General features: G+C 41.0%; 2 protein-coding genes across 4 annotated transcripts in view; both read right to left on the bottom strand.

The window, feature by feature from the left end:
- The window catches only part of LOC308099084 (E3 ubiquitin/ISG15 ligase TRIM25-like), a 228,588-nt gene that overhangs the window by 71,096 nt on the left and 139,834 nt on the right, over positions 1-17,658 (bottom strand). The gene's annotated exons all lie outside the window — the stretch shown is intronic.
- eif3d (eukaryotic translation initiation factor 3, subunit D) lies at positions 5-11,532 on the bottom strand. Of its 3 annotated transcripts, none has more exons than XM_080447674.1 (16): positions 11,416-11,532; positions 9,670-9,798; positions 9,312-9,357; positions 8,382-8,518; positions 8,133-8,218; positions 7,885-7,957; positions 7,295-7,410; positions 6,090-6,222; positions 4,985-5,132; positions 4,616-4,746; positions 4,143-4,228; positions 2,184-2,322; positions 1,923-2,065; positions 1,326-1,518; positions 765-858; positions 5-114 (listed from the first exon to the last, which is right to left on the bottom strand). In XM_080447674.1, the coding sequence occupies exons 2-16, from the start codon at positions 9,790-9,792 to the stop codon at positions 101-103; spliced, it is 1,662 nt and encodes a 553-aa protein (XP_080303800.1). In that variant the 5' UTR covers positions 9,793-9,798; positions 11,416-11,532; the 3' UTR covers positions 5-100. The 3 variants fall into 3 exon arrangements, with proteins under 3 accessions (XP_080303800.1, XP_080303801.1, XP_080303799.1); XM_080447675.1 differs by having other exon boundaries at positions 2,193-2,322; positions 11,411-11,511; XM_080447673.1 differs by having other exon boundaries at positions 11,411-11,511.

The following is a 17,658-nucleotide window of genomic DNA, read 5'->3' on the forward strand; positions in this document are numbered from 1 at the left end:
AAGATGGCCAATCATATGTTTATTGAATATCAGAATGAATGAAGGTAATGTATTGTCAAGTGTAGGTAGGCCACTTTGGTCACTAAGCAGTCTCCACACCTCAATTCTCTTCATCTGTGTGGGGGGAAAGGGGACGGGGGGAAAAAGCAAAGTAGAAATGTAAAGAACAGTAGAAGATATATGTAACATAAGTGAGGGGGAATTTTTTTTGGCCAATAACAAGACTCCTCAACAAGAAAAAACACAACAATGGTGTTTTTGTTAAAGCGGGATGAAACCCTAGGCTGATTTTGTAGTTTGTTTTCCACTTCAGGTTAAAACCTACAGCAGGGTAAAAACATAGCAGGCAGCATAATCACTGTACTATAGTACAGTGATGTAAGCAACACAGCTGCTGCTAATCAAATTAATAATGGGTGCGTTAGATTATTTGATGTACATGCTTGCACATTGGCATGGCCATTTATTCGGTGCAGCTGTGTTGCTGGATAGTTTGCCATGTTTTTTTATCTGCTGTAGTTTTTTACCTGAACTGGAAGACAAACGACAAAATCAGCCTGGGGTTAGGGTGAATGCGATGCAATGCGTTGTGAGCTTGTAGATCTGCTAGTTTAAATTCTTTTTCATATTGACAAATGGGGGTCCCTGGCACAAAATCCTTTCAGATGGGGGTACGCGGCCAAATGTCTATCAATTTGGGGGTCCTTGATATGTAAATCCCTGTCAATGTCATTCCAACGTATTACTTGATTTCCCAATCTCACCTTCCTCCTCCTCATCTTCTTCATCCTCCTCTTCTTCCTCATCTTCATCAGAGCTGAAGGTCCCATCAGGCAGGCTGTACACGCGGATCACTTGCTGTTGGAAACGGGACAAATGCAACCACCATCAAACCACTTTCCTGACCAGCATTACAATTTACCACTCGCTCTCAATTTACCCAAAATTAAGTGTCACTGAAATCGCTGACACAAATTGTGACCAAGAAGCCAGTCGTTGCCGTTGGGCAGTAACCTTGCATCTCCGTAAATTAATGCCTTACTTCATTGTGCAAGAATGTCACTATCTACAAGCTCCCAATGCGTGCTACAACGTGTTGTGAGCTTGTAGATCGGCTATTTTTTGCCATTTTCAACAGTGAACGTGGTTATGTGTGTCTGTGGGTTTCATAAATATTGAACCAATTAAAAGTATTAACAAGAGCTTGTGACTCAATAACTATACTGGATCATTGGAACACAGGAAATTTTCCATTTGTAGAATAGTAAAGATTTTGGATGTACAAACTAGGTTCCGGCCGACAGCAGTGCTGGATGGTAGCTCACCTTGTTGGGGTCCTTGAGGATGAGGTACTTGCCCTCATCCAGCTTGCGGCAGATATCGATGACACAGCGGAGGATGCCCCAGGCGTTCTCCATGCTCAGGTTGATCTGGCTGGCAAACTCATTGGGCTTGAACTGCTGGGTACCCAGGATGACATGGCGGGCCGAGTCCTTCACATGGTAGCGAGACACATATCTAGAGAGAGGGGGTCGAGAATGCAATTGAGTTGATCAAAACAGACTTGGCAATGTATTTTAAGAGACAATTTTGGTATGCCGAAAGCACAAAGAGGCAGACCGATATATCGGCCATTATTTGCCTTTTTTGGTATCTGCAATTATGCAGCCGATGTGTACTAAATTTTAACCATTTTCAATCTAGCGACACTATTTTGGGAATGCGATTACAGGCAAACATTTTCCAAAATAGCCATAAAAGTTCACAACATGCTTTTTTATTTTTGACAAAAGATTGGTAAAAAAAAACATCAATAAACAGTAGTCTAGAACTCTCCAAATTCATGATCAGACCCAAATTTTGTCATCGGTTTGTCTTTAAAAGACACCTTCCAAAGGGAGGTAGAGATGCGTGTTCCTCACCCAAGCTTTAGGTACTCCGATCCAGCCAGCATGGCACAGCATGTCCAACGGGCCAGTTTGTAGCTGTTGTTCTTCAGCTCTGTGGCCAGGACAGCACCTCTCTGGGAGTCCAACTTCTGTCGCCAGTCTATTCCATTACAGTGCTGAAATGGAAGATAAGCACATTAACATACAGAGCAGTAGTCCGAACCCTAATAAAAGGCTCCAAGATCAGTAATTCTGCCAAGTCTAAATGGCTATTTCAACCCATGGCTTCCTCACTTCCTTTACCCTGGAGTCCCATTCGTTCAGCGTCTTGACGTTAATGAAAGAAACCTCTCCATTAGCTCCGGTCATCACACCATCATGCTCACAGCGAACAATCAAGTCGATGTCCTCTCCCAGCTTCCAGCGACGGTACCTGAAACGCCAAAGGAGATTTATTAGACCAGTGTGTTTCTCAAAGTGGCGTCCAGGGACCACCAGCTAAATGTGTAGTTTGGCTAATCGAAAAGAGCCAATCTACAAGTTCAACAACGGGTTGCAATGCAACACAGACAGGTGTCTGTGTTGCCCATGTATGGGCACAAAAGTGACACAGACAGACGGGTACTCTGACAAAGCACCCAACACTATGACTCAGACATATTGGTCTGAACGGCAGTGTGACGTAGGTGTGAACTCTAGCTGTGAGGGCTGCATGGCCGCCTGAACCTAGTTAATACATAATCACAATCATTTGAGATAATCAAATTTATTTTGCATAATCGTGATGATCGTTTTCCATGTTGAAACCTTTTCATACATTTTTGGGAAATAGCAGATCTACAAGCCCACAACGCGTCGGCTATTTCCGCTATTTTTTTACACATACATGCAGTGATGGCACGTTCAGGTAGGAGTTGCTGACGACAAATGGGTCAAATGGAACTAGATTATTAGATTCTCCCTCTCTTTCTCTCTCTTTAGAATGGTTATATAACTGAATAATAGACGCTGAAAAAGAACTCTAGCAAGGCCAGGGGAAATCATTGTGTGCCATGTGACAACTAGACTCTGAAAAGGTTTTTGCCCTTTGAGAACACCATTTCATTGAGTTCAACCTCTACTTATAATGGGCATCTAGCTTCAATACACGAGCTAGTGCAAAGGGGAACTACAGCGATTTGTCCTGACATGGGCATTCACTTGACTTAATAAATATTTATAGTCATGGTAGCTGTCCATGTATTTTATACTGAAACTAAGCCGTTAACAGTGTTTTGCTTGTTGACAAGTCAGAAGCATTTACCATAATTCCTTGTCATTTTCTGTGCGAGTAATTTTTTTTAATTATGTAGACCTATTTGGGAAAGAAAACAAAAACGTACTAGGTATATATGTTATATGGACATCTGTTATGAGAGCTACATAGGCTGTGTTGGACAATGATTTGAAAATTCAATCTGTTCATTCAGCTGGAACTACTAACAAATTATTTGAGTTGTAACAAGTTCCTTATACAGTACTCGGTTCTTTGCAATTTATTTGTCTAGTACGTTGAAATTGTATGAATTTATTATTGATTATATTTTCTCTGTACGTCTCTGCTATACATGCCCTGAACCCGGACTAGTGCACCGAGCGTTATGAATATGCCATTGCAAAATGGGCTATATTGTGGCTGTTTTATTATGCACACTGAGAAATCTATCCTACTCAAATGTATTGTTAGAAGCTTGCGACAAAATAAAACCTGGTGCATGTTTAAAAACAGATGGGAGATGTCCATCTTCATTCAATTATACCGTTCTGCACCCAAAAGACATAAGGTCACAGTGTTACTTAAGACAGATAAATTCGATTAGGGTACAATTAGATGGCATGACATCTCTTCATTGTGATATGATTGTAGTCTCGCATAGCCAGACGATCGCAGATCTCTGCCTACTAATACGTTCTGTGGAAAAATTCTAAATACAATGAATGGGCTTGGATGGCAGAGAAAATCACTGATAAGAAACCTATGCCCAATCCTAACACTGTCCCTGACGAAGGATCGCCCTAACGTTTTTGAATTTATTCTGTGATGCTTTTATTTTTTTTATTCCCAAATTGTTTCTACCCAGGTTTAGCCCATTCACTGAATTTAGATGTCACCGGACAAATCAGTAGGCAGAGATCTGATCATCTGGCTACACAAGTCTAAGATTGCATCATCTGGAGCCTTACTGAAACTAACCAGCAGGGGGCAGTACACACCTGTAAGCAACAGAGGCCACCTCGCTCTTCTCCATGTCTTCCTCCACAAATGGATTGGGGTTGGGAAACTTGTGACGCTCTCCTCCCTGTAGAAAAGGCAATAGTTTAATTTCAAGGTCATAGGTTTAACAGTATATCATCACTGTTGGGCAGAAACCTTATGTCCAAAACCATTACTTTTCAGGAAATTATCCAATGGAGTCATTTAGTTACAAGCTCTTATTAATTCTTTTGATTCAATATTTATAAAAAAACAGACTTAACCACTTTCAACTTGTGGTCATCATAGGCAATATTTTTCAAAGATCTACAAGCTTTTGTGCTCGCAGATCTGATATTTCCTCTACATTTGCGCGATACTGTCACACAACTAAGTATAAGAAAGGCCATTCATTTTAATGAACATAAAAAGATGAAATATGGAAATTTAAGGTTTCTGCGCAAGAGCGTGGACTTGGCTGGGTTAGGCGTACCATACGAAGACACTGCTGGCTGAAGTTGTGGTTGATGTAGGTGGCCTCCATGGCCAGGTTACGGGGAGAGTTGAAGGAGTTGCCCTCATCCTGCGGTGGCTCATTGGCGGTCTCGCTCACGGTTAACAAATCTAAGTTAGTGCAACAGATAAGGCACAACTTTAGATATTTACAAACAAGACGATATCTCGTGATTTATAGTTGCACACAACGATGTCGCACCCCAAAATTGTGATATTTTGTGTGCTTTGTACATTGGCTATTTTCGATGCGCAACACCGCACTATAAAACTGGATATACATAAGTATATCATCAAGCCCTTTACGGACAGACGAGTTACACATGCAATACACTACAAAAAGGCTCACCAAAGTCAGAGTTGTCTCTTTTGTCAAAGAAGAGCTTGTTGCCCACTCTCTGCACAATGATATCCCAACTGTTCACTGAGCGTGTGCAGCACATCAACGTGGCCAAGATGGCGTCGGTGGCAAACACGTTCCCCTGGGTTTTAGCCAGCTGGAGAGAACACAGAAGCATTATACACAGCATTATAGAAAGAGAATAGCCAACATGTTTTATGTTAGAAGGTACACAATAAAATCTGTGTTAATGTATCTATTTGTAACTATGTATACAAAATGGATTTGGATGGAATAATTCTACACCCTGGAGTTAAATGAACACTCAGGATTTTATAATGTAAAAACTATAATAAAACTGTTTCTAATTTATTTTAATCAACATCATGTCAGGTATGGTTTTTCTAGCAGGGTTTATTTGTCATAGAATGTCTCCATTACTGACTGCAGACACTCCCTGCACTCTCTTACAGAGTGTAAGGAAGTAGGCTAGTTAATAAATCTCACTATTATCTCTACTTCCTTCACTTGCACAACCAAGGGTGCACACTTGGTTTTCATATTTGTCATAATAAACAAATTTTACACGTACAGTATATATCTACTGTCATTTATCTTTCCGTTCCAACAAAGATATACAGAGAAAACGGCTATAGGTGGCATATTCATGAATGGTTAGAGTAAGTAGCTTTGGAAATCAATGGTTCCAGAGCAGTGTGGCTCATACGTCAGGAGCCCATCTCCTGTTTCCGTAGCGCGAGGCAGCTTTATGTACAAGTACACACCCTGGATATGACGCTGTTGCAGGGACTTGCCTTCAATCCAACGAACCCTGAGTGCCAAACAGGGAGGCATTGGGTACCATTTTTATAGTCGCTTTATAGACTCGGCTGGGGATTGAACCCCAACGTCCCAGTCTCGGGGCAGATACTAACCACAAGGTCTCTGAGCTCAGTGAGCTGGTCATTAATTATTATTATTATTTATGAATGGTGATTAAATCATAATTAATCACAGCTAAACTGTGATTAATCCGATTAAAAGGTGTAATAATTTGACAGCCCAAGTTTCTAAACATGCCTGGGACCATATCAATATATATTTGTGCTTGTACCTTGCGTATGACAGGATCGTCTGTGGTGGTGACAGTGTGGAAGATCCTCTTGATGCTCTTGAGTGACCTCTCATTGCGAGTGGTGACACGATCGAAAGCCTTGTCATAAAACTCCAACGCGCCGCAGCATTCGCTGAAGATGACGACATATACAACACATAGTCATCATTACTTGTTTTCTAGACTCTCAACTCTTCCACAATCTTCGAGTGCTACTTGTTTTTTAACCAATTGAACCCTCTATACTGGACTGGCAAAATGACATCAAATGAGAACATTAATGTTTAACACTGTACATCTTCCTTAAATAAAAAACAATATTTACTGGTGTAAATGTTTTTTTTTGGGGTTATTCTGCACTCTGTGTGCTCTATAGCACCAGTAGCAGCTAAACAACAGTTGCTTGTATCCTTTCAAAGCCTTAAGCGTTAGCTGGTTGGACTGGAGGCTTATTAAGTGCAGGTCTGGCTCAGAAGTAGTAGTAGTAGTTTTGTGTGCGTGTGCGTGTGCGTGTGCGTGTGCGTGTGCGTGTGTGTGTCAGGGGTTGACACTAAGGTCTCAGAGGCAGGTCATTTTCTACTTGCCCACAGGTCTTGACCACTTGTCCGAAAAGTAAATCGTCCTTTATAAAATGATATGTATGCCAAATATCTAAATAGCTATGAATATGACTATGGGTTGAAGGTAGGGTAAGTGATATTTTTTGGTTAAAACAAAAAGGGTTTTGTTATGGGTTAAAGCTCTATATTCTGATAGTACTCTCAGAGTGTTTGTTCAGTAACAGGGGTCTCTCTGTCTCTCCAGCTCTTTGATAGACAAAAAATAAATTTCCAGTTAGGTGACACCATTTCAGTCAATCAGGAGAGATTTAACAGCTTCATTTTTATAATGTTCCAGTTCCAATTTTACATGCTCATTTCTTTGTGTCATCACTTCCAATTTCACTTGTTTAATCTGTATCCTGTCTGAGTTTTCTGTCCTGATTCAAAAAAATTGGTATCCTGACTCGAAAAGGCATTTTCTGTTTAATAAAAAGAGCTGGAGAGACAACATGTGCAAACTTCACCTGCCCTACCATTTGATTTACCTGCCCCGGGCAGGCGGGCAGGTGTTAGTGTCAATCCCTGCGTGTGTGCGTGTGCGTGTGTGTGTGTGTGTGTGTGTGTGTGTGTGTGTGTGTGTGTGTGTGTGTGTGTCAAACTTACATGTCAGTAGGATCTTCTACCTCCATGTATCTCATCTTCATCAGCCTGGGGAAGTCCATCTCTTCCTTTACCTCCCAGTCACTCCTAACCTCCACAGAGGAGTCCCTTGGCTTCAGCTGGTCCTCAATGAATGCAGATATGCAGAAAAGAGAAGGAGGTAAAAAGAGGAAACAAGGAGGGAGAGACGCTTCTGTATTAATAAAACAATCATGATAAAAGTGCAGTTAAAATGTGTTTTCCAGATAAAATTCAATCAAATGAAACAACTTAACTCATTCAGTGCCTGACCTAATTCTGGCAGTTTGGCTCTGAGTGCCAGAGACAAAATTCATTGTAAAAAAAAGTGCTTAGGAGCCGAGGTACAGCCTTTTTCAGTAAGAAGTTAAACAAGTGAATGGAGCAGAACATTTTCAAATCATGATATCTTGGGTTCTGAATTTTTTAGACGTCTTAGACGTCGAGTGGCACTGAATGAGTTAAGTTTAAAGTGGGTACAGCACAATAATATACACAAAAAGCATAGTATCAATTATGTCAATCCATGTTTACATAATTACCATCATATGGTCATATCATATTTTTTTGTGTACCTGAGATTTCTGGTCCCACTTCTGACGGACGCCAAATTGCTTCTGGAACTTCTTCTGCAGGCGCATGCGATCCCTGGATACAGAAATGTATTACAAATCTAATCAATATTTTTTTGCTGGACTCAAACTGAGGAAATGTGGTCTCACAGCTCGTACTAGTACATACTGACCCAGCTGAAGATGGACTGGACTATAAATGGGAAAAACTAAACAGAACAGAGCATTTGACAGTTTTGACCACAACTTACCGCTCCTTCTGCTTGGCACTCTTAGGCAGGGTTTGCATGTTGAACTGGGTCAGGTTCCTACGGTCCTTGTCCCGGCGTAGATTCCTCTGTTAACAGAAATGGCATTATGTTATTTGGACGGCCAGTTAGGCTACATAACACGTTATGGTGGGACAAATTAATATTTTTTTATTCATCGGAGACATGTTTTAATCTATTTTGAGTTACGTGTGTGACCATGCACACAGTGCAGGTGGAGAGCTCCTGTACCTGAGCAAAGCGCATGCGGTTCCTCTGGTAAGCAGTCTTCTGCGTCTTGGCAGTGTCCACCAACTGGAAGCTGGTCTCATCCTCCTCATGGAAGTAGGCGTACTGGCTACCACCCCCAAATTGAGAGGAATATTTATCTGAAAGGGGGGGGGGGGGTCACACAATTATTACATGGTAGTAAGGCTGACATGCACATGGACATGCTCTGTTTAGTAAATTGATTTTATTTATAATGCACTTTACATTTGTGTAAATCTCAAAGTGCTACAATAAGCATTTGTATAAAAAAATCATCACAAACGAGGCAAGTTCATCTTAATGTCTGCTGTTTGGATTAAAGGTAAGGTAAGTGATTTACCTTGGTTAAAATAAGGGTTAAATAGCTCTATATTCTGATAGTCCTCATTGCTAGAGTGTTTGTTCAGTAAAAGGAGTCTCCCATGTCTCTCCAGCTCTTTATTAAACAGAAAATGATTTTCAGAGCTCTCTCCTGATTGGCTTAAATGTTGTCACCTACCTGAAAATGTACTATATTCTGTTTACTAAAGAGCTGGAGAGACCCCTGAGACCGAACAAACGCTCTGTAGCAATGATTACTATCAGAATATAATACTTTAACCTTAACAAATAAAAATCTATCACTTACTGTAAAAATAGTAAGTGATACTTCCAAATTCAAACGTATAATGATACTTCCAAATTCAAACCTCACATATGCAACCAATTATTGGTCGCATATGTGGCGTTTTGGTGGCAATAAATATCTGCAGCAAAACGTGAGTGTGACCAAACTGTGCCAAGTTGCAACAACTAAAAACAAGTGGAAAATGATAGTGTGAGTCTCTGTGCATAATCCACAATACACATACTGTATTATTATGTTTTGATCAAAATGTTCTGATGCCGTTTTTGCTAAATGGTTTCACTTACTTGTGTATCTCTTATCTTGATAGGTTGCCCCAGTCCAATCAGCCACCTGCAATTAAACCATGTTTAAGTACACCACATAAAGATACTAACGGGGGAAAAAAAGCTTATATCACTTAACATTTCAGGTGGGGAAATATGGAGTAGAGCCACACGGATATATCGGTGGTATAAATTGTATCTATCAAAATGATTAGTATTTCTTTTTTATTTGTGAAATATTCTCAAGTAGAAACTTTTAACATATCGGCCAAAACATTGGTAATCCGTGATCTAAGACTTTCCAAAATCGGGATCAGACCCAAAGATCTGGCATCGGCCAGGCTCTACTCTGAATGTATGTAACATATGGCATATGAACCTTTCCCAGACGGTCTCCTTTGCTGAAAGGCTGGTATGGCATGTCTTTGAACTTCTCTGGAACGGCACAAGGACCCCATCCTGATGGATTGTCCTGGATCACAGGGGCATGGAACTTGGCCATGATGACCTTATGTCAGGAAGAAAATGACAGACTTTTGTTATTTGATTTAAGCAGACAATATACACACAGACACACATGACCAATCACATAAAACGGTGGTTCTAGAACTTTTTTATTTATTTCAAAGACCCCAGTTTGGAACACATTAGGCCATTTAGCTGAGGACCCCCTAGAACCCTGGAGAAAGGAAGGAGAGTCCTCACACTGTAGCTCCCAGTGGAAAATGTATTAAATACATTTAAACAACGTTTCGACCACCGTGGGTCTTCATCAGGTCTGACCACCTGGAACCCTTTCAATGACTCCTGGGGTCCCCGTCCTCACTTTGAGAACCAGTGACATACACAGTGAAATCCAATAGGACCCTTCCAGGTCCATTTAAATACTCCCTGCTGTCGTCATCCCGCAAAAACGAATTTCACCCATTTCTTTGCACCTGAAAGCCAGCAATGTGACAATGGAGTAGCCTTGGATCACGGCGGTCATAATGATGACAGTCAGTATTACAATGCTGACTTGGAACGTGGTTGCACACTATTTTAATGACGTGACGCGCACGTCGCTTAACACCTACACTACAGGTCACACAATGGACAATTGATATGCAGCTAGCACTTGGAATTATAGGAGTTGAGGCATTACATTTTGTTTGACTCTGTTCCGCAGATAAACATAGTGAAAAATAGCCGATCTACAAGCTTGCAACGCCGTTTGAGCAGTTTTTATAATATAGTTTGTTGATTATTTTTGATGCAGTATTAAATGGCCTTTTTATTTTCTTCCTTTTTTTTGTTGAGGTCTTAAATGTCCTTAAATTGTCACTTCACTGTCACCCCCCCCCACACACACACACACCAAAGATCATGTGCATAGGTTGAGAACTACTGGTGTAATAGACTAGTCATTGGAGGGGGTTAAACATGTCCCGGAGGACATCCATGGAGGGAGAGGTCTCAGACTATTAGCAGCACTGTTGTCCCTCATCTCATCATCAATGCACTGAACAAACAGGCACTGGTCGGCTTGCGCAGTGGGCTAGTCATCACTGACCAGGCCCTGAACGTGCATTCCCCACAGCCTGGAACCACTTCTACTCACGTAGGTTAAATAATGGAGTCATGTGCTATTACAGTAGTTATGTGATAGAATGGAAACGATCTGGATTAGCTTCTGCTAACATTAGCTAAACGTAAGCTAAGCTTACATATGAGGCTAAGGGCTTGCCAGGTGGCCGCGTTAGCAGTGTTGCTATACTTCATGAGAGAAATAAGCAACCAGGTCTAAGAAAACAAACCCAAAAAACTAGGCCACATGAGCACTTTAAACGGGCTATCGGCTGTTCGAAAATAGCCGATCTACAAACTCTTGTAGATCTGCTATTTTCAAAAAACTCTTGAAATGAAATGAGGAATATTTGGGGGAAAGTCGCTTGTAATAAGCTGACATGGCAACACTGGTTGCGTTAGCTAGGCTAAATTAGCTAGGCTAAGTTAGCTTGGCTAAGCTAACGGGGTGGCAAGCTGAATACCTTTTGTTCCCAAGACTAATTTCCTTTCCACAACATACATTTGACAGCATTTCTCGTCATACACGTTGACATATTTGGATGGATTCTCACCTTACCAGATATGACACCGTATCGAGTGGTTTGTTTCAACCACACCGTGTGATGGACGGGTTTCCTTCCAGATGCTGGTGTGAAAGGAGGACTGACTTCTGTGCCGTAAACAGGAACGTTTCTCCTGCCGGTATGCTACTGTAACTGTTTTGCGACAATGAGATGTCCATACAGCAGAGCTCATTAATTTAACTCTATGCCAAAGGGCCCCTGAGCTGAAGCGGACCCCCACTACATCAGTGATGGAAGAGGTACACTACTCACATTTTTTTACTTAAGTAAAAGTATCAATACTGCACTGTAGAAATACCCTGTTATAAGTAAAAGTCTGGAATTAAAAATGTACTTGAGGAAAGTACTAAAGTGTTGGTGTCAAAATGTACTTAAAGTACCAAAATTAGAAAGTACTCATTATGCAGTATGTCCCATTTCCCAAGTTTTTAAATGTATAAAAAATCTTTTGAAAATAGCAGATCTACAAGCTCACAAGTTTTCAAATAATTATAGGCATTGGAGTAAAAGTATAATATGTGTCTGATGTAGTGGAGTAGAAGTACGAGTACTGAAAATTGTAAATACTCCAGTAAGGTAAAAAATACCTCAAAATTGTACTGAAGTACAGTACTTACTACTTAGTAAATCTACTTAGCTACTTTACACCACTGAGAGAGATGAAGCGGACCCTCACTACATATTGTATAAAATTGTGTTGCAGATTCAACTTTTTCAAGATAGCTTCATAGACTTTTAGCAATATCATAATTGTTTTTGTCAATTCATATCTTATTGTCTCTGCCAGGCCGAAAGGCATAAACGAGACTATGTTTTGCACTCCTGTCCGAAACCTGTATGAACTGTGCGCACACACTCCCTGGATGCCAGAGCAGAACCTCTGCCCCAAATCTTTTGTACTCTTACAGATCACGCAAATCGGTGCACCTTTATAGTCATTAAATGAAACTGCTCTTTTTTCCGTCTACACAAACCTCTTTGCCGAATATAGCCGATCTACAAGCCCACAATGTGTCACAGTGCGTTTGTGGGCTTGGAAAGCAGTAAGCTGCTGTTTTTGGCAAATGTTATCCCCCGAATATGGATGCCAAGGTTCAATTGATCAATGTTAAAAAAGGTCCTATCACACAAAGATTTGGCGGCCCCTCTAGTAGCCTAACTGAGAAGGACCCCCTGGGGTTCCTCAAAACAAAATAGCAATGCTTAGTATTGGCTAAATAGTAATACAACAAATTGAACTCAAAACTGGGAAATCAGTAGCTACATATTTGATTCAACAATTCAATGACTATTCAACATTCCATCCATCTAAGTTGAAGGGAAGTGTTGCTGCTCTCAGCAGTTCCGCCAGCCTTTTGAGGTTTAGGTAGCTTCTTCGTTCTTCCACACATGACTTTGTGAATAATAAGGGTGTGGTCACAGCGAACTTTAATTCTGCCTATGAGGGCGGATTCTGCCAATGCTTTTCAATGGGAAGGGAGCAGGGTTTTTTTGGGCGGAAATCCGCAAATGTCAACAAACCGCTCCATTCCCATTGAAAAGCATTGGCAGAATTCTTGGGGGTTGCTCCTTCTTGAGCTATACCCATTCTTTGATGTTACTTTCCCTTTTCCCCTTCTGTTTTTTTGCCTCTCTTCATGAGCCCCTTCAATTGCCCACTTTTCAGTTGTATCATTGAGGACTGTGGTCTTCACATGCTTTCGTTTTGTTTGTGCCCTGGGCTTCTGAGCTTTGGGTAATGGTAACCTCGTGTCACCAGGCTTTCTGCAGTCATTATTTTTTACCAGTGCTATTAACAGTGCCATTCTTATTTATGGAATTTTGGTTCTGAGTGCCACAGCCAAAATTCATTGTAAAAAAAAGTGCTCAGGAGCCGAGATACAGCCTTTTTCAGTAAGAAGTTAAACAAGAAGTGAATGGAGCAGCAAATCTTCAAATCATCATATCTTGGGTTCTGAACATAAATTAAAAAAATAAATAAAAATAGGATTCTTTTTTTTTCTTTTTTCTCTTCTTTTTATGACGTCTTAGACGTCATGTGGCGCTCAGGGCGCTTCAGGCCATGACGTCTTAGACGTCATGTGGCACTGAATGAGTTGTTAAGAGCCCACCTACTCCAATACTGTATCCGGTAATTCATTTTCACACACCGACACAAGCATGCACGCATGTTTCCGTATCCGCATGGTCATTTCGCCGTCTGTGTGAATGTGTACCACATTGTAGCATGCAATGATTAATGGTGTTCCGCCATTGAGGTGTGTGTGTGTGTGTGTGTGTGTGAATTGGTGAATGTAAAGTACTGTACAGTAAAGTACTGAGGATTACTCCCCAGTGCGGAACCTGAGGTCTTCTGACTTCACCCCTCACAGCAATACGCGGACCCTCTGTGATAGAGCTTTCTGTGTGGCAGCCCCTGCCCTCTGGAACTCTCTCCCCACGGAGATTCGCCAGACGCCAACACTGGACTCTTTCAAGTCTGCACTGAAGAGACCCTTTTTTACTCAGGCTTTTGGCACTTAGTTTGTTTATCTTTTGCATTGTAAAGCGTCCTTGGGTTTCTGAAAGGCGCTATATAAATTCAAGTTATTATTACATTGTAATGTGCATTTGAGTGGTCGAAAGACTAGAAAAAGCACTTTATATGCTGTCCATTTAGCATTTAAACAAAGGTACTTCCACAGGGTCAACCATGTCCTTTTACATCTGATGTCCACCCTTGACACGTTCCTCTTAAAACATACCGAACAATGAAAATAATTCTGATTGTGGTCTTTTGCTGTGTGTGATGAATGTGCCAGTACTTTCATAAGCCTCATTCAGCTGAATGGGGCTGAACTTCAAGGTGTTCCTATTCATTACAATAAGCAAGGAATGAGGAGTATACAATAAAAACAGAGGACAAAGAAAAACATACCTCTGTGGATAGTCAGCACCAATTCTCTTTTTGACTACTTGTTTCATGTTGAAGGTAACTTGTTTTCTATAGCCTGGTTCCAGACGAATCTGCCTTTGCAAAATTGCATCGCACTTTAGCCCTCGGCAGATTAATATCCACGTTGTGTGTCGTGTGATATTGTCTGGCCACGCAAGGCTACGTTTTCTATGCTCCCTCACAGCATTTATTAATTTCGGTGAGAATTAACATCAACCTGAAACAAATGTATATAATACAAAATTATGACACCAATTTATTCTTCCCACTTTACTTTTTTATGATGAGGGTGAAGTGAATCACAGCATGGATGTAATAGCCTACAGTAAAATGTTGTGTTTGCTAGAACTCCCTACATACAGCCAGAACAACACTGCTGATATCCATGTTGCCCGTTTTGCGTGGTTTATTAAATCATCCAGCCGTATAAATAGAGATGGAATACAGCTGGTATTTAAAGGCCTGTCAGTGGCCTTGTCAGTGGCCTTGGCTCTCTCCGATGAAGAGCAATAAGGAAGGCTAATGAGAACCCAGTGGGGAAAGGTCAGCTGATGACCTGGCTGTGAAGCAATTATAGGACCAAATAAGACCAGAGGCATAAAGGAAAAAAAGGGTGACAAGAACAGTGATCACTTAAGCCCCATTTCCAAAGTAAGTACTGAAAATAGCTGATCTACAAGCTCACAACTCGTTGCAATGTGACGTGTTGTGAGCTTGTAGATTGCCTATTCTTTTGCTATTTTACGCAAACACGCACACACAGTTGAAAGTGGCAAATAAATGTTTGGTTGCATACAAGACTGCCAAGCACATGTGGAAAGGACTCGGATGCAGACACAAAAGGCACTGAAACTGTCAAAAAAAAGTCAAACGGGTAAGGAGCAGGCAACATTTTAAACCGTGGACAAGCAAAGGGTAAAAATCCAAAAGGGCAGTCAACGACGGCAGAGGTACAGTCAAGGGCTGGGCAAAAAACTCTGTAGGCTAGAAAACAAAGCAGAGGTCAGTATGAGGTCAAAAACTTGGCTTGAACAATGCTTGAGAGCTTGGGGTTCACACAAGACAATCTAGCAAAGACTGGAGTGAGACTGAGGCATGATTGCAGGTGAATGAATGCAGGTGGTCACACTGGCATGAACCAGATCTAGACACACCCACACCAAGCCCCCAGAGCCACGGTAGAACAGTGAAGTGGCCGTCGCCTGGTGGTCAAATCTGGGATTGCAATACTTCCGCATTTAAAACGCCACTGCGCATGCTTCTACCGTTTGAAATCCTAGTGCGCCTGCTCGGTGCTCAAGACTGCCGCATTTGGGCACCCAAATTTGGCGCCCAAATCCCAAATGCGGAAGTAGAGCGTTCTTCCGGGTGCTTCAAACGCCAGCAAAGATTGTTAATTTAGCAAGATACACATTCTCCATTGGAGCCACTAGAGGCGAAGTAGTACACAAATCCTACAAATGGTCTCCTAAGTAGGCGTAGTTGTCTTCTCCCCGGAGGCCCGGACCATCCCACCACCCTCCCCCTCCCCTCTCCCTGGCTGAAAACGTCATATGGATGCGTATTTGTGTATTTTCTTCATTAAAGAAAATAAATGCTTTACATGTTTGAAAGTAAACTGTTATTGGCAAAGATGCTTTTAAGAAACCTATGAAATTCCCACTACAAACACACATGTATTATTCAGTCTTATGCTAGATGTGCTCCTGTTTCTGCTCAATGTTAACCATATATATAGAGATATATATAACTATAATTATAATTATATATATATATTATATATAATTATTATTATTTATAATATATAATAATATATATTATAAATAAAAGGCCCTTGTATATATTTTACCACTATAGACCATCGTTTAGCATGAATGTTATGTTTAGCAAAATGTCATGATTCCCAAATCATACCCCATCAACCAAGACAGTTAATAATGGAAAATTATATTATTGAGCATTGGAACACACATTTTATTTAAATGTCCATAATGATTTTCACGTACTATATTCACATATATAATCTCAGTTAATCAGTTTTTAGAACATCCTATCTTATGGGGACAGAGCATAGAGTTAAAAGATAAGGGACAGAGCCCTCTATGTCTCGTCCGTCCGTCAGACTGCAGATGGACTCTTCAGATATCTTCCCAAATCTCGCGAGAGTGTGTTGCTGGGATAGAGAAAAGTCGATAACAAAGTTGATTTTCCCCTCATTTGTGTCTCTAAAAAAAGCAAATTTAGTATGAAAATCTTGTACATATTGTGTGTCTTGTGATGATTGGGTCCAATATTTAGTTCAGTGACCATGGAGCTAAAGAATGGTTCAGAAGCTGTGTTCACGTTCACTCTTCCATTGGAATCAATAGACTCCAACTTGCTTCCTGTCTCCTAAAAAGGCAGCCACCTACGTCACACAGAAACGGGAAGTAAACCGGAGATTGCGACTCTTGCTATTTCCCTCTTGGACGCCAGTCAGCAACTTTCATTGAAATGAATTGGTGGGGGCGGGGCTGTCCGCCCTCTATATATTATCACTCTATGACTCACCCACTCCTAGGTCAGACTGTGACCTACATTGCCGTATATATTTTTTGGGTGTTTTTTTTGGTGCCCCACTAGAGATACACAGATCCCCCATTACTATTCATAGTGAACAGATCAACCAGGTATGTTCGTATACATACCTAGGAGTAGTAATTGACCACCTTCTGTCATGGAAAGACCAGATTGAATCAGTGGGTAAGAAGACAAAGCAAAGAGTCTATTTCCTTCGCCGTCTGAGATCTTTTGGTGCTAGCAGACAGATTCTTCTTTTGTTTTTCACTTCTGTTATTATGAGTGTTCTGCAGTACTGTAGTACCACCTGGTATGGATGTCTGTCCGTAGCCTTAAAGTCACAACTGCTGCAGCAACTGAACATTTGTTCAAAGATTGTTGGACAACCACTTCAGAGGCTCTATACAACTACGTATAATGACAGTATGATAATGTTGGCAAGGAATATCACTTCAAACACTAGCCATGCTTTGTATGGAGAATATAGGTTGCTGCCTTCAGGAAGGAGATACAGTGTTCCTACATACAATAAGGTCAAACTGAAGAGGTCCTTTGTCCATCAGACGACACTGAGGCTTAATCAGGAGTTATAGGCCAGGGGTAGGCTGAGAGGTGGACACTGCTCTTGTCTTTGTATGTCTTTATGTATGTATTTTGTTTTGTTTTTCTTGTGTCATGTCAAATGTGTGTACTGTTTATTGTTGCATACATGGCTGCTGGGTCGCAAGACAAATTTCAGTGT

Source organism: Gymnoscopelus braueri, assembly GCF_963280865.1.
Source record: "Gymnoscopelus braueri genome assembly, chromosome: 13".
NCBI classification, from domain to species: Eukaryota; Metazoa; Chordata; class Actinopteri; order Myctophiformes; family Myctophidae; genus Gymnoscopelus; species Gymnoscopelus braueri.